At 42.8% G+C, this 27,704-nt stretch overlaps 3 protein-coding genes across 7 annotated transcripts in view; 1 reads left to right on the top strand and 2 right to left on the bottom strand.

Moving 5' to 3' along the window:
- On the bottom strand, nucleotides 1-8,985 carry MRM2 (mitochondrial rRNA methyltransferase 2). Of its 2 annotated transcripts, XM_073648131.1 has the most exons (3): nucleotides 8,729-8,910; nucleotides 3,208-3,485; nucleotides 1-1,013 (listed from the first exon to the last, which is right to left on the bottom strand). In XM_073648131.1, the coding sequence occupies exons 1-3, from the start codon at nucleotides 8,746-8,748 to the stop codon at nucleotides 577-579; spliced, it is 735 nt and encodes a 244-aa protein (XP_073504232.1). In that variant the 5' UTR covers nucleotides 8,749-8,910; the 3' UTR covers nucleotides 1-576. The 2 variants fall into 2 exon arrangements, 1 of the variants encoding a protein (XP_073504232.1); XR_012250751.1 differs by lacking the exon at nucleotides 3,208-3,485 and having other exon boundaries at nucleotides 879-1,013; nucleotides 8,729-8,985.
- Nucleotides 8,951-27,704, top strand: part of NUDT1 (nudix hydrolase 1) — a 19,620-nt gene continuing 866 nt past the window's right edge. Inside the window, exons 1-4 of one of the 3 annotated variants that reach the window (XM_073648132.1) lie at nucleotides 8,951-9,071; nucleotides 11,085-11,244; nucleotides 11,387-11,532; nucleotides 11,736-11,982. In XM_073648132.1, coding sequence (XP_073504233.1) covers nucleotides 11,093-11,244; nucleotides 11,387-11,532; nucleotides 11,736-11,908 — 471 coding nt within the window. In that variant the 5' untranslated portion in view covers nucleotides 8,951-9,071; nucleotides 11,085-11,092 and the 3' untranslated portion in view covers nucleotides 11,909-11,982. Of the gene's footprint in view, nucleotides 9,072-11,084; nucleotides 11,245-11,386; nucleotides 11,533-11,735; nucleotides 11,983-27,704 lie in introns of those variants that run through there. The other 2 variants (XM_073648133.1, XM_073648134.1) reach the window with 2 other exon arrangements.
- SNX8 (sorting nexin 8) overlaps nucleotides 17,571-27,704 on the bottom strand; it is a 29,618-nt gene continuing 19,484 nt past the window's right edge. For both annotated transcript variants that reach the window (XM_073648128.1, XM_073648130.1), the window contains exons 6-11: nucleotides 27,346-27,506; nucleotides 26,304-26,430; nucleotides 25,408-25,476; nucleotides 25,170-25,319; nucleotides 22,554-22,703; nucleotides 17,571-22,287 (exon numbers count right to left, since the gene is read on the bottom strand). In XM_073648128.1, the coding sequence (XP_073504229.1) occupies nucleotides 22,174-22,287; nucleotides 22,554-22,703; nucleotides 25,170-25,319; nucleotides 25,408-25,476; nucleotides 26,304-26,430; nucleotides 27,346-27,506 (771 nt within the window). In that variant the 3' untranslated portion in view covers nucleotides 17,571-22,173. The remainder of the gene's footprint in view (nucleotides 22,288-22,553; nucleotides 22,704-25,169; nucleotides 25,320-25,407; nucleotides 25,477-26,303; nucleotides 26,431-27,345; nucleotides 27,507-27,704) is intronic.

Here is a 27,704-nt window from a genome sequence, read left to right on the forward strand (position 1 = left end):
TAAACCCTAGCTGGTCTTTCACCGACTAGCTTTAATCAACAGCAGTATGGCCGGATATCCAAATGAGACTATCACCAACAGGAAATACCAGCAGGGGGAAAGTATAAAAAGTTGCAACTGAAAGGTGATAGGGCAGACAAATGAGCAAATGAAAACACCTGTTACCCTAAACAGACTGCAGCAAGGATAACAGAAACTAAACAATTGGAGAAAAGGTGAGTCTACAGTGGCTCGGCGGACAGAGAAGTCGACCTCAAAGCACAGGCTCAAGGGTTCCAACACAAGAAGCATGACGGAGCCTCCCATCGATAACGCAATAGACCCACGAGAAGAGCACATATCTGCATACAGGAGTATGGATTCTATGGGAAGCATATTCAACGAAGCTCTGTGTGTACACTCAGAGAATAACTGTGCTCTCCTGTCGGCTGAAATGTGCTCTTCTCAGGAGTCTATTCTGCAACTGGTAGCGGCTGATTACGCGGACCCCCGATGATCTGCAGGCAAAATCAGAAATATGATTTAAATTACAATAAAATGGATATTCAGTGGTTACAGGATGTCAAATAAGCAGAATTAATTTGCAGCTTTTTTATTTTTGCATGATTTTCCCAGCAGATATATCTCGGCGGACTCCATCCTGCTGGCCTTAGGCTTCACAGTCTTCACGTTCTGAAATCTCTGCCGTAACTTGTCTTTTATTAGGTTGCTTTCTCCTCCATCCCAGATCTTACACAAGAAGCTCCCGCCAGGTCTCAGAACTATGTCAGACAAGTCGAGGAGGGACAGACACATGATGACAAGTCTCTGGTGATCCAGTTCTTTAATGCCGCTAGCATTGGGGGCCATGTCACTTAAGATAACATCTGCCTGTCCGGAAGGGAGGAGCGCAGTGATTTTCCTATGGGTGGCAGGATCCGTAAGGTCACATTTAGGGAGGAAAACGGCTCCTTCCAGCGGACTTATGTGAAGAAGATCAACTCCCAGGACAAACCCAACACTTGCTGCAGGGTCTAGAGCAAAAACGAAATGAAGTCAATGGAAGCAAAGGAGCAGACATACAATATATAGACATATACACCAAAATGTATTCAATCCTCTCCAATGCCATTTAGGTTTATTGCTAAAATGTACAAACTTTCTGTTGTTTGCAATAAACCATGCAAAGAAGAACAATGTAGATAGAAATGATGTCTCCAAATTCATTACAAAATGCTACTTTTTCTGACTACTGCACCCCCTTCATGACAAGCGTCTTTAGTACTTAGCAGAGCCCCATGCCGGTTACGACCTGCTGCAAACATGATGCATAGCCAGACACCAGCTCTGGTAGCGTTCCTGAGGAATCTTAGCCCATTCCTCATGGGCAATGGCCTCCAGTTCACTAATATTCTTGTGTTTGTGTGCTGCAACCATCTTCTTCAAATCCCACCAAAGATTTTCTGTAGGGCTCAAGTCAGGTGATTGTGATGGCTACTCCAAAATATTCCGTGACTTCTTCTGAAACCAAGCCTTTAGTGGACTTTGAGGTATGCTTGAGATCACTGTCCTGTTGGAAGATCCAAACACGCCAAAGCTTCAGATTTCCAATGCCAGAGGAAGCAAAGCAGCCCCAGAGTATCACTGAGCCACTATCATGCTTCACTGTAGGCATCACTGAGCAACCACCGTGCTTTACTCTAGCATTCACCGAGCTACCGCCATGCATCACTGTAGGCATTTCCGAGACACCCCAATGCTTCACTGAGACCCCAATACTTAATTTTAGGCATCACCAAGCCACCGCCATGGTTCACTCTAGGCATCACCAAGCCACAGCCATTCTTCACTGCAGACATCACCAAGCCACAGCCATGCTTCACTGTAGACATCACTGAGCCACCACCATGCCTCACAATAGGCACTAACCTTTCACCACCATGCTTCAATGTAGACATCAACCTCTTACCGCCATGCTTGACTGAAGGCATCACCAAGCCACCACCATGCTTCACTGCAGGCATCACCGAGCCGCCGCCATTCACAGAACAGAATCCCAAAACTTGTGTTGCTTATTTATACTGTTTTGAGTGTGCTGGAGCCGAATTTTCTTGTGCTTTTGGATCATTAGAGGTCTTTGTCTTAGAATTTGAGAATTAAGACCTTTAAAGTTTAGCATGTGCTTTACTGTGCAAACAGAAACCTCAGTGCCTGCTGCCACCCAATCTTACTTCAGGTATTTTCCAATTACTAGAAGGTTTTTTGCCTCCTCAAGAATATGGTGGCAGTCGGTGGCAGCTTAGTCTTTAAGCCATGTCCAGATAGTGTAGCTGGTGTCCCTATAACTGTGATCCTGTGAACCCAGCTTCAGTCTGTTTCTCTGACAATATCCAATGCCTTTGTATGTTTTTTAATTCATTTTCTTTTTTGCGCAAGGCAATGATCTCTTAACCTTCTGGACCAATCTTTTTGACAAACCCAGAATATTAGTGAACTGGAGGCCATTGCCCAAGAGGAATGGGCTAAGATTCCTCATGATCGCTGTCAAAAGCTGGTGTTTGGCTATGCATCATGTTTGCAGCAGGTCATAACAGCCAGCAAGGCTCAACTAAGTACTAAAATCGCTAGTCATGAAGGGGGTGAATAATTCTGAGTCCGCACTAGTCAGTAAAAGAGACATTTTCTAGTGAATCTGGAGGAACCACTTGTTATATTAGTTGTCTTGAGATATTTACATTGATCTTGTTTCACTGGATTATTGCAAATGATAGAGTGTTTTCTAATAAAAAATGTCATTAATAAATCTCCTTTGCAATGGGAGGTGAATAATTGTGATTGTGACTGTACAGCATTTGCATACCTAGTTATGTAATAATGAAGTAAACTGTTTTGAGAAACAGTGCCACACATGTCCGCTGGCCAACTCTAGTATTGCAGCTCAGACCCATTCAAGTGGATTTGTAATTTTAAACACAACAGAGGAAAATCTAAAAAAATTGACCCTTTTTCCAATCTCATACAACACCTTTATAACAAGCAATTCCCCTGTAGGCATCACCATTGGTGCAGTACAAAAGAGACTGCTGTGCTGCCCATGATCGGAGCCTGCGGGCAATGGTCAGCAATTATTAGATCAGTTTCCATAATAAAATCATATTGGAGAATAACTTGTTAACGATCCCCTAATACAATATTAAAAAGTGAGAAAGAAATGCGGTATGTTCTTACCTTTTCCCAAGGAATTTACTTTGTCTACCAGCACCTGACTCCAAGCCCCGGGGGCAGCACCGCAATCTACAACGCGATGCCCCGGCTGCAGGATTTTTTGCTCCTTGTCCATCTCCAGCAGCTTGAAGGCGCTGCGACAGCGGTAATTTTGAGCATGTGCTGCCTTTACATAGGGATCCCTCCACTGCCTGCTAAGCCATATCTGCTCTGCCCCCGTCTTGGCCTTCTGCACCCTTAGAGACATGTGCAGGCCGCGGCACTGTGGTGTATGCCAAAGGCTGTAAAACATAAGGCATTAATAAGTAATACCTCAATGCCACCTGTGACGATACAGCATTTAATCTTAATTATCCAGACGGAAATTCAGTACGCCAGGAGACATACGCTATTATCTTTATGCTAACTTTTGAATTTATGTTTGAATAAGCCTGGATGTTGATACTTGAGTTGATATTTACTGCAACTTATTGTCTGCTAACTTTGAAAGACAGGGAAGTAGGGTCATGGAACAATGTTTGCTAAATATGTTAATTGATCATTGTGTGGGCCCTGTGGCTTGTTGACCTGAAAAACATAGAAGGATGAACTATGCAGATCGATTAAATGTCAAACAATGAGAGTTAAACTCCTCATCCCACCGGCCCCTTCACCTGTGGATGATTACCTGAGCCACAGGTGTGGATATAAAAAGGGATTTCTATCGTTCTGCAAGAAGAATGACATGATGCCATCAAGAGGGACACAGATTTGACTTTCTACAGGATGTCAGCTTAGGGGACCATGGCCTCAGCTGAAAGAACATAGATCGGCTCCATTGAATATGACTGAACTCATAGATAAATTTGGGGAAGCCAGGTTGGGACCCTCGGGTCACCTGGCCCCATGGAAACGTTTGGGGAAGCCAGATTGGGACCCTCAGGTCACCTGGTCCCATAGAGATGTTTGGGGTAGCCAGGTTGGGACCCTCCGGTCACCTGGCTCTGTGGAGACATTAGGAGAAGCCAGGTTGGGACCATCTGGTCACCTGGCCCCATGGAAACGTTTGGGGTAGCTAGGTTGGGACCCTCCGGTCACTTGGCTCTGTGGAGACGTTAGGAGAAGCCAGGTTGGGACTATCTGGTCGCCAGGCCATGTGCCTCAATGGAGTGTCAGCTTCCTAAGCTTGTCGTTACCTCTTCTCTGTGGGTGTCCGCTAAAAGCAGGGTGCCACTGGTGGAGGTGGTCCGCCCTAGAAGCCCTAGAGTCGCAGCTGCTCTAATCCCGACAAGTCAGAGGAAGGGTGAGACTCTGTAATTTTGCATCATCTTGGGTATTTGCTTGTTTTTACCATCCTACCATCTCTAATGCTACATTCACACATCCATGTGTTACCATCTGAGAGAAAAGGACCTATTTGTTTCTCAGGTTTCAGCCTAGTTTCTTCTTCTGTTTTTTTTCCACTGAAGCAGGTAAGCTGTCTGAACTTTGATTTATCCATTGACTCTTAACAATGGATCAGTTAAAAATGAATGGAAGACAGAAGTACAAGTTTCATCCCTGTATCACAGACCCCCATAGATTTTAATGCCCGAGTCTGATCCACAAAAAGGATGACAATGCGACCAGCAGTGGAGACACGCATTAGTTTTTAAAACTGATGTGCATTGATCAAGGACTCTGTATGGGTCCATGTGCTGCCCAAGATGAAAGGACGTGCCACATGGATGTGTGGATGGAGCCTAAGGTTTCATTCGGACGTCCGTTTTTCTCACGTACATGAAAAATGGACCAATTACTTTGATCAGGGTTTGGTCCAAGTGTCATCCGTTTTTCTCATATGTAGGGGAAAAAAAAGTTTCTCCACCTTCTCCTATATGAAAGTCTGGGAAGCCTCAGATGGCATCAGAGTGCTGTCCATTTTTTTCACAAAGTCTTAGACTTGCATTGTCCATTTTGATCCAACCCTCGGACCAAAATTGGACATGTCCTCCTGATAATCACTGACATGTGAATGGCCCCATAAAATATTGTAGGTACAAGTGCTATCCATGAAAACCACAGATTGCACTCGAACGTGAAAATTGGACGTCTGAATGTGTCCTAACACTGAGAGAAGGAATGGGGGAGCAGAGAGCCGTAAGGAGGGGGAGCAGAGAGCCGTAAGGAGAGGGGGAGCAGAGAGCCGTAAGGAGAGGGGGAGCAGAGAGCCGTAAGGAGAGGGGGAGCAGAGAGCCGTAAGGAGAAGGGGAGCAGAGAGCCGTAAGGAGAGGGGGAGCAGAGAGCCGCAAGGAGAGGGGGAGCAGAGAGCCGTAAGGAGAGAGGGAGCAGAGAGCCGTAAGGAGAGGGGGGGGGCAGAAAGCCGTAAGGAGAGGGGGAGCAGAGAGCCGTAAGGAGAGGGGGAGCAGAGAGCCGTAAGGAGAGGGGGAGCAGAGAGCCGTAAGGAGAGGGGGAGCAGAGAGCCGTAAGGAGAGGGGGAGCAGAGAGCCGTAAGGAGAGGGGTAGCAGAGAGCCATAAGGAGAGGGGGAGCACAGAGCCATAAGGAGGGGGGGGGGGCAGAGAGCCATAAGGAGGGGGGGGGGCAGAGAGCCGTAAGGAGAGGGGGAGCGGAGAGCCGTAAGGAGAGGGGGAGCAGAGAGCCGTAAGGAGAGGGGGAGCAGAGAGCCGTAAGGAGAGGGGGAGCAGAGAGCCGTAAGGAGAGGGGGAGCAGAGAGCCGTAAGGAGAGGGGGAGCAGAGAGCCGTAAGGAGAGGGGGAGCAGAGAGCCGTATGGAGAGGGGGAGCAGAAAGCCATAAGGAGGGGGGGAGCAGAGAGCCGTAAGGAGGGGGGGAGCAGAGAGCCGTAAGGAGGGGGGGAGCAGAGAGCCGTAAGGAGAGGGGGAGCAGAGAGCCGTAAGGAGGGGGAGCAGAGAGCCGTAAGGAGAGGGGGAGCAGAGAGCCGTAAGGAGGGGGGGGCAGAAAGCCGTAAGGAGAGGGGGAGCAGAGAGCCGTAAGGAGAGGGGGAGCAGAGAGCCGTAAGGAGGGGGGGAGCAGAGAGCCGTAAGGAGGGGGGGAGCAGAGAGCCGTAAGGAGGGGGGGGAGCAGAGAGCCGTAAGGAGGGGGGGAGCAGAGAGCCGTAAGGGGGAGGGGAGCAGAAAGCCGTAAGGGGGGGGGGAGCAGAGAGCCATAATGGGGGGGGGGCAGAGAGCCGTAATGGGGGGGGGGGAGCAGAGAGCCGTAAGGGGGGGAGCAGAGAGCCGCAAGGAGGGGGGGAGCAGAGAGCCGTAAGGAGGGGGGGGGAAGCAGAACTTTCAAGCCACATCACCATGAAAATGATGACGGCCGCCGTGGACCATTACACAATAAGCCTCAGTGCCCTCATTATGGTGACGGCCACAGAGCCCCTGTGAAAGAGACAACCAAATCAAATCACACCAGTCTAATCTAATACAACTACATTAATAATTGCCCTGCCCCACCTACAGGAGACCCCCGCCAGGCAGTGTTGTCGTGAGGACACAGGGATAGATAAGTTCCTGGTCTGTATCTGCAAAAACTGAAACAGCGCAGCAGTAAACTATAAATCCTATTTCCACTTTTTTCTTGTACATTGTGGGGTCTTCTGTCTCACTTTTGGCTATTCTCCATGAAAAATATCTTGCCCGTGACTCTTGGATCAGAGGAAAAGTTCTAGCAATGAGGGCAGAGATCTTGGAGACTCGGCACTGCGGCTGCAGAGCTGAACATCAGGGTAATCATGAGACGAGGACTTTCAGAGGAGAAACATCTAGAATTATTCTTCTTCCCATTGGGACATTTCCCCATAAAAACATTATTGCACATTTATGGCGGCCTTAAATCGCAGGTAATCCGGGCGCCAGCGGCTCTTTATGTGCTGATGAATGGCCTCCGAGGCCCCGTTGTGGCTGTCGGATCAGTCTGTACGCTCAGAAATGTTTCATCTTATGCCATGAATATTCTCCAATATTTGCAGATTTACAAACACATTTAGAGCATTTTTTTTTCGGGAACAAGCGTGGCTGGCACAACTTGTCTGCAATTTGTTAACTGACGAATGTTCGTCCGGAAAAAAAAAATACATTGAAAATTCGATGTAAACAGTGCTCAGATTTTCAGCCTAGTACATTACATGTTAACCCAGCTTAACTGGTGTCCTCTCCCCAATCCCAAATGATCTCAGCAGCTGGAAAGAACCATGGGACTGTAAATTCAGTAAAACTAGTCATGACAATGAGACATTACCAATTTTACCAGCTGTTTCCAGCAGAAGGCAGTACCATATTACTGCACAATGAGAATGGATGGAAACGCAAGGAAAGGTGCGAAAGAAGCTTCCACAATAGCGCTTGTGATACCCTATTTATATGTTTGCCTCTTGGACTCAGTGACTGGGCACAGTGTGGCACTCACCGCACATCATTAGCCTTGGGTACAGTGTGGCACTCACCGCACATCATTAGCCTTGGGTACAGTGTGGCACTCACCGCACATCATTAGCCTTGGGTACAGCGTGGCACTCACAGCACATCAGTAGTCTTGGGAACAGCGTGGCACTCACAGCACATCATTAGCCTTGGGAACAGCGTGGCACTCACAGCACATCATTTAGCTCTGGGCACAGTGTGGCACTCACCGCAAATCATTATCCCTGGGCACAGTGTGGCACTCACAGCACATCATTATCCCTGGGCACAGTATGGCACTCACAGCACATCATTATCCCTGGGCACAGTATGGCACTCACAGCACATCATTATCCCTGGGCACAGTATGGCACTCACCACACATCATTATCCCTGGGCACAGTGTGGCACTCACCGCACATCATTATCCCTGGGCACAGTGTGGCACTCACCGCACATCATTATCCCTGGGCACAGTGTGGCACTCACCGCATATCATTATCCCTGGGCACAGTGTGGCACTCACCGCACATCATTATCCCTGGGCACAGTGTGGCACTCACCGCACATCATTATCCCTGGGCACAGTGTGGCACTCACTGCACATCATTAGCCCTGGGCAATGTGGCACTCACCACACATCATTAGCCCTGGGCACAGTGTGGCACTCACCACACATCATTACCCCTGGGCAGTGTGGCACTCACCACACATCATTAGCCCTGGGCACAGTCTGGCACTTACCGCACATCATTAGCCCTGGGCACAGTGTGGCACTCACCACACATCATTTGCCCTGGGCAGTGTGGCACTCACCGCACACCATTAGCCCTGGGCACAATGTGGCACCCACTGCATATCATTAGCCCTGGGCACAGTGTGGCACTCACCGCACATCATTAGCCCTGGGTAGTGTGGCACTCTCTCTACAATGTCTGGCACTTTGAGCTTTGCAGTAGTCTCAGTGTATGGGCATTGTATGTATGGCATGAAACGCACCCATGTTACTATTGGCACGTTATAGCCAGTGTGAATGCTCCTTATCTGGAGATTAATGGTGGTACTGGGGCAGTGTGTTCACGTGCCCGATAAACTCCCACATCTCTATGCCTGTCTAGCAACACCCAGCTGCTCATACTCACCGGGCCACCGCCGCCGCCATATTTACTACTCAATACTTTCTACAGCGCCAAGATTTAGCTGAAGCCGCGTCCGCCATATTTGTAAAGGGAAACGAAAACAGTTAAAAAAAAAAAGACTCCAAACCGAACTTCAGTATTAGGTTATAACAGATAATTATTACATATCAGCGCTATAAATGTTAGATATTAATGTATATGATAATTCAGATGAGGGAAGCTGCTGCCCCTACCTAATATGGCGGCCGGGGACGAGCTGACGAGTCACGTGATCGGCTTCCCAGTTACCGCGGGTGAAGACTCCCACGTGTGAGTGTCCGGGACTGAACCCGGAGCAACTGCAGAGGTAAAACGTCCAGTCCTGCCCGTTATATGGGGTCATAGGGGGTCTTGTCTCCAGGCACTCATTGTGTGTGTGTCAGATTTCGGTTAACCCCTTCATGGCTGGGCAATTATTGAAATTTTTTTTGCATTTTTCGGTCTTTATAGCTGCATGAAGATCTTTTTTTTGCTGGTTAAGTTGTAGGTTTCAATGGCAACATTCATGTTACCTTATAATGCACTGAAAAATTCCCAGAGTGGTGAAAAAACCCCAATAACTCCGCCATTGTTCTTCTTTTGCTTTTTATTTTTGTGATCTGTTGTTCTAATTGGTACAATTTTGTGGCACATACAAGATTTTGATCACGTTTTATTGCATTTTTGGGGAGATGTACAGCGACTGACAAATGCTGTAAAAAAAAAAGAAAAAAAAAAGAGAACCCCGGAATTAGCGGACGGGTCTGATTCTGATAAATCGCATTTTTATAGATAAATAACATTTTTATATTATTTTTTTTTATCGAGGGGAATATATGCTTTAATATATAATAAAGTGTGTATATGTATATATATATAATTATATTTTATCTTTTTTAATAATTTTTAAATATTTTTCTTCATTTTAGATTATTTTTTTTAGTCCTTCCAGGTAAATCTGTTATTTTCTCCAGTATTGCAGTATATAAAATAAATGACTGCGGTCCCTTTGAAGCCGAGTTACAGGCACCAAGATGGTGGCGATGGGACCCTGAATGATAGTTCCACATAATTGGGCCATTTAAATGCACTGTCAGATTCACAGCAGCCTTTAAATGGTTAAATAGCGGAGATCATATAACATAGCTGGGACCTGCAAACTTTCATGCAAAACCTAGACAACCCCTTTGAGCCTTCTCTGGACCCCAGAACCCCACATACTGATATGTCAGGAATAGTCTATAGCTATAAAGATTTTTTTTTGTACTGCTGTATTTAATATGGTCCAAACTGTCCATCTTCAGGAGCACAGTGCCCCCCGGCAAATAACAAGCTGAGAGGCACAGGAGCAGAGCGCTCCTGAAGATGACAAGTGATAACCTTTTAATAAATTCTCACCAATCCTATCCTATGTTAGATCGGTGAGCATCCTACCGATTGCTACAATGGGAGCCTTTTGTCCGCTGTCCTTAGCTGGTTCTCCACGTTCTGTGGAAAGGAGGAACAGCTGGTCGCACGGGTAACCTGCTGTACCATTCAAAGTCTATGGCACTGATGAAGATACACTCTCCATGCAATTGAGTCTCATAGACACTGGATAAAGCAGCATGAGACAGGCTTCACATTTCAGTATCAGTCGATTATGAGAATGGGAGGGCAAGCCTCAAGTATGCAGCGTCTCTAGTTCCTATTTTGGACTTTGAGAGACTCCTCTGCGCGCCAAGCAGGACACTTGCAAGAGCAACCTTCGGACATTCACGGGTTGTGTTCTAACCTATTAGGTATGTGCATGATACCTGCTGAGGTGTCTCTCAGTGTCTGACGTGGGAGGCACTGGATGCTATGGACATCGATGATATGGAAATAATTATTTTCACATATGTTATTGGTTATCTTTAGTTTAAAAAATTGCAATTAGTTTCAGTCTACAATCTTCTTTCCTTTTCATTTTGTGAACCCTTGATATGCTGGATGCAGCCTGATCCAAGTGTCAGGTTTTTCTCTAGTAGGACTGTCCCTCCCAGTAATATAGGCTGGATATGAGATCTCTATGTATTCAGAGTTCTGCTGTCTTCTTAAGTTCACATATCAGCACAGCTTCTATCCTGCACTTATTTCCTCTTCATGTGCTTTCCTCCTTATCCTGTTATTTTTTTCTGCCCTCTCTGAGACTATAGATACTTTATCCCCTCTCAGTTGCTGAAATGTGCGCAATCCCATACACCTCCCTGCTGCTATCTCCAAGGGCTTACTCACACGAGCGTATAACATGGCCAAGTTGGTGAATTATGCAGGGGGTGCAGAGTCTCGTCTTGTTCATAAATCCTCTGTAATGTTTCAGCAGACACCATGTTCACATCCAAGCTGCTCACTCTGGTACTGGTGGTCCAGCCACAAAGAATCCTGCTGGGCATGAAGAAACGTGGCTTTGGTGCCGGCCGGTGGAATGGGTTTGGTGGTAAAGTGCAGCAAGGAGAAACAATCGAGGAAGCTGCAAAAAGGTGAATATAGGGTCTGAATATCGAATATTTAATGTCCGAGATAAAGGGGACATGGTGAACTGTAAATAGGATTTCTTCTGGGATAATAGACAATTATCTATTGCAAACCCCATGATAGTAATGGATTAATTTCTCTGTGCAGGGAACTCTGGGAAGAAAGCGGCCTGACCACCGACACCCTCCAGAAAATTGGAAATATCAAATTTGAGTTTGTCGGCAGCACAGAGTTGTTGGATGTCCATATTTTCCGAACAGATGAGTTTAGAGGAGAACCAACTGAAAGTGAAGGTGAATACAAGAGGTCTGCATTGTACCCCTTCCCCATGCCACCTCCAATCTGAATGGTTCCTCTTAATATAAGATACCTACTCCCTCCCATTTCGGAGTTTCTGTAAAAGTGGCCAAACTGCAATACCGGGAACTGCCTATAAACAAGAGTGGCGCTATTTCAACAAATTTTAATAACCCTTTTAAATTTTCTGTCTTTTTAGAAATGCGTCCCGAGTGGTTCTCATTAGACAAGATCCCTTATGACGGCATGTGGCCAGATGACTACATCTGGTTGCCCCTCTTGTTGCAGAAAAAGAAATTCTTGGCTTATTTCAAGTTTGAAGGACATGATAAAATCCTGGACTATACCCTGGAAGAAGTAGATGATGTGTGATCGGGAAGTTTTGTAGGTTTTTTTCTTTTGCACTATTAGGCCCTTTTCAGCAAGTGTAATATGGCCACATTATTGGCCCCCGACCACCGGGGTTTAGGGGGGGGTTTATTGGACCCGACCACCGGGGTTTAAGGGGGGGGGGGGGGGGGGGGTTATTGGCCCCCGACCACCGGGGTTTGTTGGCTCCTGACCACTGGAGTTTATGGGGTTTATTGACCCCCGACCACCGGAGTTTAGAGGGTTTATTGGCCCCCGACCACCGGGGTTTAGGGGGGGTTTTACATGATGGCTTCATAGTTTAAGACCATAGTGTTTACTCTTTACCCTAATATCGGTAAGAACCCCGAGTAACATGCGTATTGCCCCATATTAGGGGAAAAAGTCTCTTCCAACTCCAATCAGACTAGTTCCCTGGATCAACTTCCCAGCCCGATTAGACACCTATGACTGCTTTCTTTCACAAACAGCGCCACACTGGTTTCCAGGCTGTGTATAGTATTGCAGCTTGGTCCAGGGGAGGTGAGCGGCGTTACCAGATCTAATGTGTAGACATTCTGGCTCTACTGCCGCTCCGTTCATCCCATATGACTGCCGAAAAAAACAAATGCAGCACCATAGGGAATGAATAGAGCATCGGTCAAGCATGTGCACCGCTGCTCTGGTCTAATGGGGAGTAAAGGTGCCCCATTCTGCCATTCCCAGCAGTCGGACCCCCGCTGATCATTACGTTATCCCTTATCCTATGTACAACTCTAGGCACCATCGGGATCTATGAGGCATTTAGTTAAAGTCAAAAAATGTGCCCGTATTTTACATTGGAACAGGCCTTATTGTGGTGCAATTTCTAGAATCCATAGGAACGAACGTGACGGTTTTTATTTTACGAGACCGGCGATTTGGCAGTAGCACTTTACTAGATAATCCTTGATGGCAACGCTTTAGGGAAGCAGGTGCCCATAGCAACCAATCGGATTACTCCTTTCATTTTCAAAAGAGCCCTTGAAAAATAAGAGAAGTAATCTGATTGGTTCCTAGGGGCATCTGGCTCAATTTTCTTTTAGGCCAGTTTTGAGAGTTCTCCCATTTTGTATTATGCGGTGATCTTTTTTTTTTTTAATTTAGATAAGTCATCAGTACAATTTGGTTAGGTCTACCTTTTTATGGCTGACTACAATAAACTGATGATGTGATCTCTGCTATGGTTCTCTTCGTTTGTTGTGAATCTTATCCTACAAAATCCTACACAATAACATTATCACCTGCTGTCTGACTAATGGGACCCCCATCTATGGTGACAATGCTTCCCACCCCTCCCCCCCATGAGAATGGAGAGTGAAAGTGCGCACCCGTGACCACACATGCACACTGCATCTCATTCACTTTGCTGGTACTTTAAGTGTATGTTCACACCAAGGTTTTTTTTTTGTTTTACCATGGATTTTGATGCAGATCTGCTTCAAAGATCCACATCAATGACTTGCAGGTGTTTTTGGTGAGAATTTTGGAGCAGTTCTGCTTTAGAATCCTCCTCCAAAAGCTCCGTTTAGAGATACCATTAAAGGGAATCTGTCACCAGGTTTCTGCTCCCCTATCTGAGAGCATGATAACGTAGGGGCAGAGACCCTGATTCCAGGGTGTGTCACTTACTGGGCTGCTTTCTGACATTTTGATACAATCCTAGTTTTCTCTGCTGCAGATCTAGCAGTGCTCTGAATGCTGAGCCCTGTATAACCCCGCCCACACCATTGATAGGCAGTTTTTTGCCTATGCACAGTGTACACAGAGAGCAGTCAGTGTGCTGGGGGTGGGATTATACAGAGATGAATATAGAGGACTACATGGGAGCAGGCTTACCAGTCTGCTAGTGATAATCTCCTGCTGATGACAGTGATATCAAAACTATACTAAGCAGCTCAATAAGTGACACATCGCTGGAATCAGGATCTCTGTCTCTACATCATGCTACTCCCAGATTAGGTAGCAAAACCCTGGTGACAGATTCTCATTAAAGTATGTTTACTGTAAGGCCCGTGGTTTCCACTGCCTGCATCCTCGTGTGTTCTGGTCCCCCCCCCGGCTCTTTTTTTTTTTTTTTTTTATCTGGTAAAAGATAACAGTCTGAAATTGTCCGTCTAGTACAGCATCTCACATGACCCCAGTATTAGATGATAAATCTACAACCCTTAAGCTAGTTTCCTATCACGTTTTTGTAAGCTTTAATATACATTTTAGGGTCTGTGCACACAGTGCAGTTTTGTCGAGTTTTTTTTTTGAGGCAGCTTTGTCACAAAACCTGAAGGATTTCCTAGTGCCAGCAAAGTGAATAAGATGCCTAAAGTCTTACTTATTTTTTTTCTTGCCGATTTAAATCTGCAGCATGTCAATTCTTTCAGCGTTTGTGCTGCAGATTTCACCCATAGTAATAAGTAGGGGAAAAATCTGCAACAAAAACATGTAAAAAAAATAAAGCCGAAAAAATGCACCTATTTTATGCGGAATTTTTCCTGCCAAAAGATGCAGAAACTTCTGCGGCAAATACTTGGTGTGCACAGACCCTAATGTAAACAAAACTTTTTTTTTTTTTTTACTAAAATATGCATTTTAATACAAGTGTAACCATGTTTGTTTTTTTTTGTTTGTTTTTTTATATAGAACAGATTTTTTTTCTTTAAATTACATGCAGGATTAGAGGGGATTATGTGACTTGTTTTAGGTTGTTAATCCCAAAATACTGCAATGTTGTAAAAAAAACAAAAAAAAAACGGATTTTCATTTTTTTAAGGATGTAAAATTGCGGGTTTTTTTTGAATCTTGTAAAAAAAAAAAAAAAAAAAAAAACTTGTCAAATGTTTTTCCTATTAGATCAAATATCCTTTTTTTTTAATGGTACAAACTAAAATGTGGCGCTAAATTCGCCATAGTAGTATAATACATTCCCACTCTACTGCGCATGCCTCACCTGCTGCAGAAAGAACCAGTTAAAGGGGTATTCTGGCTTACAAAAAAAATGGATCCCCCATCCACTGAATAGCTGCATTTTTACATTGATGAGCGGCGGGACTCACACCAATGGGAGTGATGATAACTGCCAACCAAGCACACCGCTCAGCGACAGGGTATTCACCAATGTCATAGATTTGAATGGAGAGGCAGGGTGCGTGCACGACCATATCCAGGCCTGGAACACAGAACAACAAAAGTCCCTTGGATCTAGCAATCATTGTAGGACTCGCGCCAGTTTAAAACTGATTTTTGTTGGCTGTAATACCCCTTTAAATCATTAACCATATAGGACAGTATTAACCAGAATATATAATATATTCTTTTTGAGATTGCATCAAAAGGAATAAATCTGGGCATTTCACCTTTCTGAAAAGTAAAGACTGAAACAATTCAGAAATTTTCATATTTTATTAAATATACTTTATATATGCATTTCTTACAAATATTTTATACACATGAATATTTCATTAGCTTATATAAGCCTGGCAGTTTCAGATTTTTCTTTCCTCTCTTTGGAATGTAACAATCAAACTGAATCTAATAAATGTAAGAGGGAAAACAAAAATTGTGCAGTGGTCAGCAGATCCTCGGCCACTTCTGGAAATGCCTATAATCCGTCCTATAATAACACTACATTCTTCACTTCCTAATAAAAAGGCACATATCTGGTATATAAATGCTCTTTAAATATGGAAATACTGTAGATCATATATATAGAATTTCTATTTTATATATAGTCCCTGATAATAGAATATTTATATATTTTATCATTGTGCATATACATTTTTTTTGTAATATATTTACAATCATCCAGCAAAAAAAGTAAAGGGTTTGCTCAGAATTAAAGGAGTTGTCCCTTTTCAGAAAACTTTTGCCTGGGGGCTCATTTTTATTTGTTTTATACAAAAAGAAGAAAATCTGCACTTTGCTTACCATCCCAGGGTCACTAGCGCTGTTCCCTTGATTGTGTTCAGGCTGCATCGGTGACTTCTTGGCGACGGAGCTGCAGCGAGTCACTGCAGACGGCGTTCAGTGACAGCATAGACTGCAGCATATCACCAGACACACAACATTGGACCCCGGAAGGGTGAGTAAAGCTCTGTTTTTCAAAAATTAAGCCAGCAGGAAACCGCATTCTAAAAGTAAACAACCCCTTTAAGCATCTGCTATTTTTTTTTTTTTTTTTTTTTACAGCGACACTGTTAGCTATTGAAGTATTCACTTCAATGGGGATAAGCTGTAGCACCAAAAGCAGCCTACAAGTAAAAAAGCGTGATTTGACACATTTTTTTAACTAATAATCACTTTTGTAATTGGGTTTATTAAAAAAAAAAAAAAAAAGCAGTTGTCTTCTGTAGCCAATGTGTTTTCTCATACATTGCAGGCTGCTCAATCCTGTTCAGCTTTTGCAGTTCTCCTCAACGATTATATACTGAATATTGCGAGTAATTTACACTTAGTTTAGTTGTCATAATTGTAGCCTAGATTTGTGCTGAGGAAGACAGATATAGGGGTCAAAAACCGAACCTCACAGATTTTAAGTGATCAGGACTGAGCAGCCTGTAATGCATGAGAATACATGCAAGCAGCAAATGTCAAAGGGTTGACTTTTTTTTTTTTTTTTTTTTAGATATAAACACAATTCTTAAAAAAAAAAAAAAAAAAAAAAAAAAAAAGTACATATTTTTCCCTTTACAATGTGTAACATAAACCTGTACTGGACTCAACAAAGAAAAAAAAAACAGAAAATAATGGAGAAAGTAACATCACAGGCACCTAAACTCCTGTACATATGAAGCTGCATGCAACTATATAGTGTTCAAGTACAAAGACAACTTCGATTGAATTTTGGGACTAATCACAATGGAACCTAGAGGTTTCCCTATCGAAAATCAGATCACAGGTGACCATCACAAAAACTTTACCCACTTCAGATATTTTGCAATAATCTGAAGACCTTAGGGAAATATTGAGGAGGAATTGTGGTGCCTGCCACCCTCAAATCACAGCTGTAGGATATTTCCCTTTACACCATCCTTAGATTCTAGAAGTTTCCCAATTTGTGGGGGAGTGGAACTTATAATAAGTGTTCTTTTTTTTTCCTGCAGCGCCACCCACAGGGAGGATGAGGTATTACAAAGTAATGGGTGATCTGTGTATTTCAGGAAAGGACTAGTCCTGATGAAGGTTTTCCAATTTTGCAGACGCTTTTTGCAAAAATAATATGGGGGGAAAAAAAAATGTTGACAGCCATACAGTGACAGAAAGTAGAGGGGAGGGATGTGCACCTCATTGTCTCCCCAAAAAGCACATCTTCACCTCTTATTGGAGATGTCCTTCAATGCAAGGGTTGGCAGTAAATGCAAAGGCACGGACACATTAGATGGAGGCATGGCACCGAAAACAAAAAAAAGGCATTAGCTGGGAAGAAGCGCTGCCCCTATAATACTATACTTATTATGCTACAGTCTCTTAAAGAGACACTAACACTGAATGATTTAATACTTAAGTCGTTCACGCCTTCGCTCTCTAGTCAGTTTTATACTGGTAATGTTCGCATCTTTATATCCATTATACACAGAAAAAAAAAATATTTAGAAATCAGGTTCAAAAGAATGATTTTAAGAATCAATGAATCACCAGAAGTAAAGGGTGTGTGCACTTTTGCAACAGTTATTGCTATAGTAACATACAGCAAATACTTTGCAGTTAGTATGACATGGAAAAAAAAAATTACTAACATTATGTGTAGACAGCTCCTATGCAGAGGCTTGTCTCCATGGTTACAGACTACAAACAAACCTTTTGTAGTCGGATTTTGCAGTCACTCTCTGGAGATTGGTAAGAAGTGCTGTCCTGATGGCAGAGAATAGGAGGACGACTGCATCACATCTACCTCTGCCTCGAAGTAATGGAAGATCTCATCTCCCTACTGGTACTAATCCAATAATTATTAGTGGTGGATTACGTTTGGTCATTACCAATATTTGGACCCCCCCCAGAAAAAAAGGCAGGTATATACCGGGTAAGCCCCCCCCCCCCAAAATGACTTCTTAGACTATATAAATGCAAATTAAAAATGGCCATACACCTGGCATTACACATACAGGGAGGGAAAAAGCCACAATCTGAGAGAATATTGATCAGGCATAATTAATTCCAACATGCCCAATCCTTCTTTAACGTAATCTATAGTCAGAATAGTTAGGACATCCCCATGAAATTGATGTCAGACATCTAACATGTATGTGTACAAAGGTTTTCCCACTGAAATATAAAAGGTAGTCCCTATAAGGCCAGGTACTCTGTTCCTCTGCTAGCCAATCCATCACAGGTCCTGGCAGCCGTGCTTCCTCTCCTGGGCCAGACACAAAAGAGGGTTTCCTGTGTCAGCACGTAAAGGGGTGCAGCTGACTTCTCGTTTCCAAAGCTAAGCCAGCCCCCTTCTCTGCCTGCACAATGGGGGAGGCTGGCTTAGCTATTGAAATTGGCAGTCAATATATCCCAGTTCACACACTTCTGAGATCTAGAGTCGAGCACTGGACCAGATCGGGACCCGAGATGGAGTGGCAAGCAGAGAAATGGGGGAACCTGACTTAATGGGACCTATTCCGTGTATATTTTTATTTTTCTGGAAAACCCCTTTAAGGATGTGGTGTCATCAACATAGACCACTAAGAGTGGGAATACCAACACTGGAATAGATACTATATACGGCAAATTAGTGCACTCATCAATGCAGTGCTGATCCTACACCACCAAGAGCCTAATACTAAGGTAAAGCAATCACACGTCAAGTCTCCAGCATGAAGATTTACCTAGATCCGGTCCTTTCTCTACAATGCTTCCATTGCTAATCTACACATATACGGTATACCTCTGCTATAATAAGGCAGTGGATTCATTCCTATACCTAGTCTTTCCTTCCAGGTTTATGAGTAGATTGGTGCGCTGCACGATATATTTGGGCTCCGCAATTCGTTTCGGAGCCATCCTGTTGGCACCGCTACGAATATGTAAATACGTTTTTTTTAATTACCGCTTGCTCTGGGGTTGCCATGGTAGCATCAGTTTGAAACTGCAGTGGCATTCTATCATGTGATCTCCACATGTCTGTTGATGCTACCATGACAACCCCAGAGCAAGCACAATTTTAAGTTACTGCTGAGGTTTAATATTTAATTTTTATAATAAATTTATGCCCTATAACATGACCTAACGCCAACCGACCTCAGCTACTATGTAGAACTGTCAGATCATTCACACTGATCTATTACTTTTTAAATATTAAAGGGGATTTTTTTTTTTTTTTTGCATTCCAGCTACTATTAAAATAGCACAGTAATATATTCTTTAAGGGTTGCCTTGGATTAGAAAAAAAATGGCTGCTTTCTTTGATATAGAGAGTCACTCCTGACCATGGACTTCCAGCTCAACCCTATTGAAGAGAATAGAGCAGAGCTGCAATACCACTCACAACCCATGCTTAAAGGTGGCGCTGTTTCTTAATAAAAAGAACCATAATTTTCTAATCCAACTGACAGATTCCTTTAAAGAATAACCATTCTTTTAATTTTTATTTCGTAAATCAATAGTACACGTGAAAGTAAGAAACTTCGTAATACAGTATATATATATAAATCAGAAAACGTTTTTCTCCTCCTGGACTGATATTTCACCCTTAATTCTTAGGCAAACTCTGTATTCAGTTTAGGCAAAATTTTATATTACCAAGAGGAGATGACAGTTGGTGCTTACATAATTCTATGGAGGGGGAGGAGCTAGAGGCAGAAACAAATTCTGCTGCAAGTTCTCCAGAAACAGTGCTCAAAGTTTTATGTCACTTCTGGAGAACTTGCAGCAGAATGTCCGTGTCAGCCTCTAGCTCCTCCCCTCTCCGGAGAATCTTATAAGCACCAACTGTCACCTCCTATGTCAGTAATGGGAAAACCATTTTACCCATGAATTGAGAATTTGGAGAATGAAAGATCAGTCTAGGAGGAGAAGGATGTAGATTTCTGTGATGTTTTTTTATTCTCATGTGTACTAATGATAAAAAAAGAAAAAATTAAAACGACGAGTACGCTTTAACACAAAAAAAACACAACACCCCTTAAAGTCTGGTGTGAAGCTTTTACAAACGTGTGCATGGACTGCAGAGATGCCGCTTACATTTAAAGGGGTCTTCCCCCTAGGGCTTGAGCTAAAATTTGTGCACTTACAGTATGTAATCGCGGTCAAGTGATTTGGCAATTAAAGGGATCAGTCAGCTCGTTATGATTGTCTGACAGAGTCTATAATTCTTATCTTTTTCTGAGCTCTCCTTAGCTGATTTCTGACCACAGATCACATAAAAATCAGACTAAAATACAGAGATAGATATATAGTGCTGGCCAAAAGTATTGTCACCCCTGCAATTCTGTCAGATAATACTCAGTTTCTTCCTGAAAATGATTGCAATCACAAATTCTTTGGTATTATTCTCTTCATTTAATTGGTCTTCAATGAAAAAAAAACACAAAAAGAATTGTCCTAAAGCCAAATTTGATATAATTCCTCACCAAACCTAAAAAAGGGGGTGGACAAAAGTATTGGCACCCTTTGAAAAATCAGGTGATGCTTCTCTAATTCGTGTAATTAACAGCACCTGTAACTTACCTGTGGCACCTAACAGGTGTTGGCAATAACTAAATCACACTTGCAGCCAGTTAACATGGATTAAAGTTGACTCAACCTCTGTCCTGTGTCCTTGTGTGTACCACATTGAGCATGGAGAAAAGAAAGAAGACCAAAGAACTGTCTGAGGACTTGAGAAACCAAATTGTGAGGAAGCATGAGCAATCTCAAGGCTACAAGTCCATCTCTAAAGACCTGAATGTTCCTGTGTCTTCCGTGCGCAGTGTCATCAAGAAGTGTAAAGCCCATGGCACTGTGGCTAACCTCCCTAGATGTGGACGGAAAGGAAAAATTGACGAGAGATTTCAACGCAAGATTGTGCGGATGGTGGATAAAGAACCTCGACTAACATCCAAACAAGTTCAAGCTGCCCTGCAGTCTGAGGGTACAACAGTGTCAACCCGTACTATCCGTCGGTGTCTGAATGAAAAGGGACTGTATGGTAGGATACCCAGGAAGACCCCACGACATAAAAAAGCCAGGCTGGAGTTTGCCAAAACTTACCTGAGAAAGCCTAAAACGTTTTGGAAGAATGTTCTCTGGTCAGATGAGACAAAAGTAGAGAATTTTGGGAAAAAGCATCAACATAGAGTGTACAGGAAAAAAAAAGAGGCATTCAAAGAAAAGAACACGGTCCCTACAGTCAAACATGGCGGAGGTTCCCTGATGTTTTGGGGTTGCTTTGCTGCCTCTGGCACTGGACTGCTTGACCGTGTGCATGGCATTATGAAGTCTGAAGACTACCAACAAATTTTGCAGCATAATGTAGGGCCTAGTGTGAGAAAGCTGGGTCTCCCTCAGAGGTCATGGGTCTTCCAGCAGGACAATGACCCAAAACACACTTCCAAAAGCACTATAAAATAGTTTGAGAGAAAGCACTGGAGACTTCTAAGGTGGCCAGCAATGAGTCCAGACCTGAATCCCATAGAACACCTGTGGAGAGATCTCAAAATGGCAGTTTGGAGAAGGCACCCTTCAAATATCAGGGACCTGGAGCAGTTTGCCAAAGAAGAATGGTCTACAATTCCAGCAGAGCATTGTAAGAAACTCATTGATGGTTACCGGAAGCGGTTGTTCAACCAAGTATTAGGCTGAGGGTGCCAATACTTTTGTCTGACCCATTTTTGGAGTTTTGTGTGAAATGATCAATGATTTGATTTTTGCTTCATTCTCTTTTGTGTTTTTTCCTTGCAAGCAAATTAAATAAAGATAATAATACCAAAGAATTTGTGATTGCAATCATTTTCAGGAAGAAACTGAATATTATCTGACAGAATTGCAGGGGTGCCAATACTTTTGGCCAGCACAGTATATATATATATATTAAGGTCATGTGAAAAAAAAACAGTAAAATAAAACTATCCCTTTTAGGGCAGTTCTGACTGTCAGGGTTCACTACACCGCAGTTACATAGCGTGACTACAAAAGTTTAGCTCAAGTCCAGAACAACCCTTTAACTCTTCACACTCTGCTAGGGTCTGTATCTATTATGTGTGCGTGCAATATCCAATCCATGGAATTGCCTTAGGACAGACATATCCAGGACTCAAAATCCCATTAATACATGAATCAGAGAGGAAATGATCCTAACGAGAGAAGAAGTGCCTCTCGTCTGGGGACAATGGTGGAGTTGCCAGGCTGGAAGATCCCACAAACAGACAATTCAGCTTTGGCTTCAGTTCATTCCAGACTTGGTTCATCTGCAAAGAAGCAAAAAGTGGGTAAATGTCCGTTCACTGCGCAGTGTAAAGTATTAGATTTAAGATAACAAAGCACATGGCTTTCAAAACAGCGCCACCTCTGTCTACAGGTTACATGCAGTATTGCACCCACGTTGCATTAACGTAAATGGAGTGGATCTGTAATATCAGATACTATGTGGACAGGTGTGGAGCAGTTTATGGAAGAAAGAAGCCATGTTTTTTTTCCCCCCTATTCTGTCGAAGAATATTCCTATACCACTAACCTCTTTGTGTCCCTGAATCTGTGAATTCACAAATGCCCCGAGGATGTGGGAGGTGAGGGGCAGGTAGATATGGACCAGCTGGGTTTCTTGGTGCAAACAAAACAAGGAAAAGTAATTCCTTAACTCCATCACCATGATGGCGTTCTCTTGCTGGAAAATAAAAACAATAAAGAAATTATATTTTATAATGTATATATTATGCACACACAAATATATAAAATTATTATTCGAGAGACAGATAGATATACACACACACATACATAGAGAGACCTCTATAGAGATACAGATATACATACATACATAGAGAGATCTCTATAGAGATACAGATATACATACATACATAGAGAGATCTCTATAGAGATACAGATATACATACATACATAGAGAGATCTCTATAGAGATACAGATATACATATACATACATAGAGAGATCTATAGAGATACAGATATACATATACATACATAGAGAGATCTATAGAGATACAGATATACATATACATACATACATACATAGAGAGATCTATAGGGATACAGATATACATATACATACATAGAGAGATCTCTATAGAGATACAGATATACATATACATACATAGAGAGATCTATAGAGATACAGATATACATATACATACATACATAGAGAGAGATCTATAGAGATACAGATATACATATACATACATACATACATAGAGAGATCTATAGGGATACAGATATACATATACATACATACATAGAGAGATCTATAGGGATACAGATATACATATACATACATACATAGAGAGAGATCTATAGGGATACAGATATAGAGAGAGATCTCTATAGAGATACAGATATACATATATAGAGAGAGATCTATAGAGATACAGATATACATATACATACATAGAGAGATCTATAGAGATACAGATATACATATACAAACATAGAGAGAGATCTATAGAGATACAGATATACATATACAAACAGAGAGAGATCTATAGAGATACAGATATACATACATAGAGAGAGATCTATAGGGATACAGATATACATAGAGAGAGATCTCTATAGAGATACAGATATACATACATAGAGAGAGATCTATAGGGATACAGATATACATATACATACATAGAGAGAGATCTATAGAGATACAGATATACATATACATACATAGAGAGAGATCTCTATAGAGATACAGATATACATATATCTATCTCTCTATCTCGAATGTCATCATAAAACAAATATCTAGTGTCATCATAAAGTTACCTATTAATTAAATAAGGGTTTTATGTTGAAATGTTTTTTTTTTTACATTTTCCATATGCTTATCTATAGATAACCATATAGAACCGCCTAATACCAGAATCACACTTCCTGTTCTGTCTTTGACAATAATGAGACTGATGAAAAGACTTCTGTACAGAACTACAATTACTGATAACACAGAATCCACCGTTCACAATAGGGGATGTCACAGCTCACCTCCACCCCTTTCCTTCACAGTGACCTATACTCACATAAGATCATGGTCAGATAATAATGATAAACAAATAGGGTCTGAGTCAGTCTATTGCTGCTAATGTCCAGGTGCCCAACAGGTCAAAGGAGTCTAATATTAGGTCTAGTGCAGGGATATCAAACTTTTGGACAAAGGCGCGGGCAAACCAGTATACAGAATAATGGGCCCCACATAGTCCTCCATACAGAATAATGGGCCCCACATAGTCCTCCATACAGAATAATGGGCCCCACATAGTCCTCCATACAGAATAATGGGCCCCACATAGTCCTCCATACAGAATAATGGGCCCCACATAGTCCTCCATACAGAATAATGGGCCCCACATAGTCCTCCATACAGAATAATGGGCCCCACATAGTCCTCCATACAGAATAATGGGCCCCACATAGTCCTCCATACAGAATAATGGGCCCCACATAGTCCTCCATACAGAATAATGGGCCCCACATAGTCCTCCATACAGAATAATGGGCCCCACATAGTCCTCCATACAGAATAATGGGCCCCACATAGTCCTCCATACAGAATAATGGGCCCCACATAGTCCTCCATACAGAATAATGGGCCCCACATAGTCCTCCATACAGAATAATGGGCCCCACATAGTCCTCCATACAGAATAATGGGCCCCACATAGTCCTCCATACAGAATAATGGGCCCCACATAGTCCTCCATACAGTATAATGGGCCCCGCATAGTCCTCCATACAGTATAATGGGCCCCGCATAGTCCTCCATACAGTATAATGGGCCCCGCATAGTCCTCCATACAGTATAATGGGCCAAGCATAGTCCTCCATACAGTATAATGGGCCCCACATAGGGATGGCGGCTCTGGTGTTTGACACGTATAGTCTAGTGGCAGGTGAGATAGAGATATTAGTGGTCTGATTTAAACAATAGATATTTTATGCTGACACATTCCCTTTAAGTGAAAAAAAAAGCCAATTACTCCATATTCTGGCCACTAGGGGGCAGTAATGGAGTTATCAACGCTGGGATATTTACAACACGTTGTTGAAATTATGTTGAAAAGGGCACTAGTCACAAGGGGGCGCTAATGAGAACATCTTTCTATGAGCTATAGGAGTCATTTTCTGTACGCTGACCTCCACAATGCGCGACTCCAGCTGCTCCACGGACTCGGCCTCCTTACTCTGCACGGTGGCGCTGATCATCTGCCTCTTCATCAGACTGTACTTGTGCAGGGCCTTCTGGTGCTTGTGCAGGACGCCCTTCTCGTGCCGCTCACACAGATCCTGCGCACATCATACGCCTCGTGTATTACATACCGCCATGAGGAACACCGCAATCCTATCGTGTACGGGGGGGGACGGCGTCACTAACCTTGTACGACTGGAGAAGATCCAGGAATAGATTCAACTTTTCCACCACGTCAATTTCTTCAAGTCTACCCTAGAAGTTAAAAAAATATATACAATAAGTCAGTTAAAGGGGTACTCCGGATTTAAGCGATAACGCTCATTCATATAATATAAAATGATAATAATAATAATATTATACAATGAAAAATTATATGTTCCAATTTTCACATTGCCACTGAGCCTAATATTAGACTCCTACTTCCTGTTGGGCACGTGCACATTAGCAGCAATGGATTGACTCAGACCCTATTTCTTTGTATAGAAGAGTTATCTGAGAATGCACTAATTTGGCTAAAGGTCATTGCGAAAAAAGGGGGAGGAGGTGAGCTGTGACCACCTATTGTGAATGATGGATCCTTTGTTGTCTACTGTATATAGAGAAGTTATTAGTCATTGTACAGGAGGAGGCGACCTGTGACATCTAATGTGAATGATGGATTCTGATTTATATACTGTAAATACAGGTGTTAACAGTCTCTGCACAGGAGGAGGAGGTGAGCTGTGATATCACCTATTGTGAATGGTGGATCTTGTGTAATCTACTGTGTGATGATAATGAGACTGCTGAAAAGTCACCTGTGAATAACAGGAAGTATGAGTTTAGTAATGAGCCTAGTGGCTAGTGTGAATGGCGAGATATCAGATATATATTTTTTTATTCTAAAAAAAAAAAAAAAAACTGTGAAAATTGAAAAAAAAATTGATAACATGCATTAGACATAAAACATCATTTAAAAAAAAAAGGTAATTTTCTGACGGCACATTACCTTTAAGTGTAGTAGGACAGATCTGGCTTCTTAATATGCTGCATTTATAGAGGGACTATAAGAACAGTTTACAGAGACGGGTCATTGTTACCTGCTGTGCCGCCTTGTCTGCCAGGATGGTGAACTCTACAGACAGCCCTTTAAGCGCTTGCTTCAGCGCGCCCCAAGAGCTGTGAGCCGCCCAGGAAGGCAGAGGAGTAGTGTCCGAGCCCAAGGCACTGTGCAGGGGAGAAGACTGATAGTTATCACAGATATTGCACTACATCAAGGGCTCTTACAATAGAAACTTCTATCCGTATAAGTAAAAAAAAAAGCAACACTTTTTTTTTACCATGGAAATTCTAGAAAAATAAAAGTATCCATCAATAGTGCCGGAGCAGGCGGCTGGTGGAGGTCAGTATCTTTGGACGCTCCTCATCCATTATCCATATCCTTAACTTCAGATTTGGTTTAAGTTGCCATTTTTTTTTTTTTTTTTTTTTTTTCCCCCCCATCCGGGTAAAGGTTTGCTCTCTGCGTACCGAGCTGTCATTTTTATTGCTATCACTTTGGGGTGCATACAATGTTTTGATCACTTTTTTTCTTTTTTTTTTTGAGGGTAAAAAAAAGTGTGGCAGACAAAAAAAAGGCAATTCTGGTGTTTATCATTTTTTTAATTTTTTTTTTATTAATTTAGAGAGATTTTTATATAAATCAACAATTTGTATATTTTTTAGTCTCCATGGGGACTTTGACCTGCAATCGTTTAAATCGCTTGTTCTATGTACTGCAAAATTGCAGTATGGCAAACCAGAAGCAAACCAGAAGCAAAGTAAATCATGGTGCCCCCTAATACAAATTAGAATGGGCCCTGCACCATCAAATGTTCTGCTCTTTTATCATCATATTCCTATATAGAGAAGATCTGGTTTTCATCATGAGAAATTATATAATTCTGGCTGCATGCAGTCACCACTAGGGGGAGCTCACTACACATGACTGGACAGTTGAATTCTGTACATGTGTATGCAGTGAGCTCCCTCTAGTGGTGACTGCAGTTAATGAAGAAGCAGAAGTTTAGCCTCAGTCCTTACCCACTTCGTTGCCTCTGCTGAGCTGCACATTGTGATACTTCTTACTTAGCTCTACTTTACCTTAGTTCCTTTCCAAAGCCCAGTAGATCGGTAGCATTATCAATAGCCCGTGTGGCCATCCTCTCTGCACGATCCCGCAGTTTGTAAAAGCTATTGAAGATATTCCTGATCAGTTCTCTGCTGGCAGCAAACTGAACCTGGATATCAGCGGGGAGGAAATCCTGAGCGGAGCAGAAAACACAGGAAACGAGGAGATGTACAAGTCATAAAAACACATCCACAGCGTTTACGGCCTCTGCTACAAGTTATACACTACATGGGTGACGTCTGGTTTGTAAAATGCAATTGATTTTTTTAAGGATTGGCCTTTCACCGTCGCACCCTATAGCTCACACATCGCAGGTGCCTGCCAAATGGAG

The sequence above is a fragment of the Phyllobates terribilis genome, unplaced genomic scaffold, assembly GCF_046119375.1.
Source record: "Phyllobates terribilis strain yellow unplaced genomic scaffold, ASM4611937v1 Scaffold_9__5_contigs__length_417890890, whole genome shotgun sequence".
NCBI classification, from domain to species: domain Eukaryota; kingdom Metazoa; phylum Chordata; class Amphibia; order Anura; family Dendrobatidae; genus Phyllobates; species Phyllobates terribilis.